Genomic DNA, 1,476 nt, shown 5'->3' on the forward strand with positions numbered 1-1,476 from the left:
TTTATATTTTCGTAGATTTTAATGGAATTGAAGAAATGTGAGAGTTGGGATGAAAGATTTGATATTTTCGCTATAAACAATTCTCAATTGTATATACATATCTCTCACTTTCAAATTTAAAGACACTATGTACAACAATTTACAAACATTTATCCGCTCTCCGAGAATATGATCCTTCTACTTTGCTGCCTATTAAGTCTCCCATAACATTGGTAAAATGTACATCCTCGTTTAATATACCAATGATCGAAGAGAGAGGATTATGGTTTGCATAAGGTATTTTAAAAAATTTATTATAGTTTGTATAAAATAAATTAAATTTAACGAAAGTTTTTCTTAATGATGTATGTAATTATTTAAGGTAACTCAAGGTGTAGTACATTATATTAAAGGTGATCATGTGACAATCTTCAAAAATACAAAAGTAGCGGCTGCAATTAACGGAGAATTACCATTTACAATATGATGTTTTAATTTTTAAGTCATTTTAGTCAATATTTGATAAACAGATTGCAATTAGCGCAAAAAATGTTACAAACATCTTCTATCAGCTCAAATTATAATAAAAAAAGTGAAATTGGACGATTATTGTTATAGATCAGCAAATATAAATTTAAGTTTATATTTGTGATATTTCGTACACTTCAGGTTTCTACACAAATTTTGATAAAGCATACACACATATCAACGCTATACTAGTTATTTAATAAATTTATTAAATCGCATGCAGACTACTAAGCTTTCGTTCTGAAACAGCACTGAAATATCATATGTTCATCACCTATTTTTATTATTCACTTTATGTTGAACAAGGAAGGAAGCTTACAAAAGAACTGATAATAAACATTTTTGTTTACGGTGAATAAATTATGTTTATGAGGTTTTTCAGTTTATTAATTTTTTCATTTTTCTTACAATTAGTGAACTATTAATAGTTCCATTTGTAAGAAAAATTAAAAAATCAATAAACTAACAAACTTTACAAACATAATTTGTTTATTATAAACAATGTGAACGTTTATTATCAATTCTTTTACAAATAGCTTTCTTCCTTTTTCAACATAAAGTGAAGAATGAAAATAGGTGATGATACGTGGTATGCGAATACCGTTTTGAAACGCAAGTTTAGTAGTCTGTGTGCGATTTAATAAATTCAGTAAATAATTAATATTGCACTGGTTGTACGCCTTATCCAAAGTATAGAAACCTGAAGTGTAGAAAATCTTAAAAATATAAACTTAATTTATATTTGCTAACCTATAATCGTTAAAATTTCACTTTTCTTATAATTTGAGCTGATAGAAGATGTTTTCAATATTAGAGCAAATAGCTTTTACTGTTGATGTAATTTGTAGTTTATTGTTGATGTAATTAAATATTATATAATAAGAGAGCAGTAATGTTATAAAGAAAATTTTTTAATGTTATTCGAAAACCCTGCCCTTCATGTAAATTTGATAAATAGCAAAAAAATTA

At 25.9% G+C, this 1,476-nt stretch overlaps 1 protein-coding gene across 1 annotated transcript in view; it reads left to right on the forward strand.

Moving 5' to 3' along the window:
• The window catches only part of LOC108759835 (fatty acid synthase-like), a gene marked incomplete at its 5' end in the record, with an annotated part of 6,691 nt that extends 6,168 nt beyond the window's left edge, over window positions 1-523 (forward strand). Inside the window, 4 exon segments of the mRNA XM_018505481.1 lie at window positions 16-72; window positions 75-251; window positions 253-276; window positions 362-523. Coding sequence (XP_018360983.1) covers window positions 16-72; window positions 75-251; window positions 253-276; window positions 362-466 — 363 coding nt within the window.
• Window positions 524-1,476: the final 953 nt, after the last annotated feature.

This window comes from Trachymyrmex cornetzi, unplaced genomic scaffold, assembly GCF_001594075.2.
Source record: "Trachymyrmex cornetzi isolate Tcor2-1 unplaced genomic scaffold, Tcor1.1 scaffold208, whole genome shotgun sequence".
NCBI classification, from domain to species: domain Eukaryota; kingdom Metazoa; phylum Arthropoda; class Insecta; order Hymenoptera; family Formicidae; genus Trachymyrmex; species Trachymyrmex cornetzi.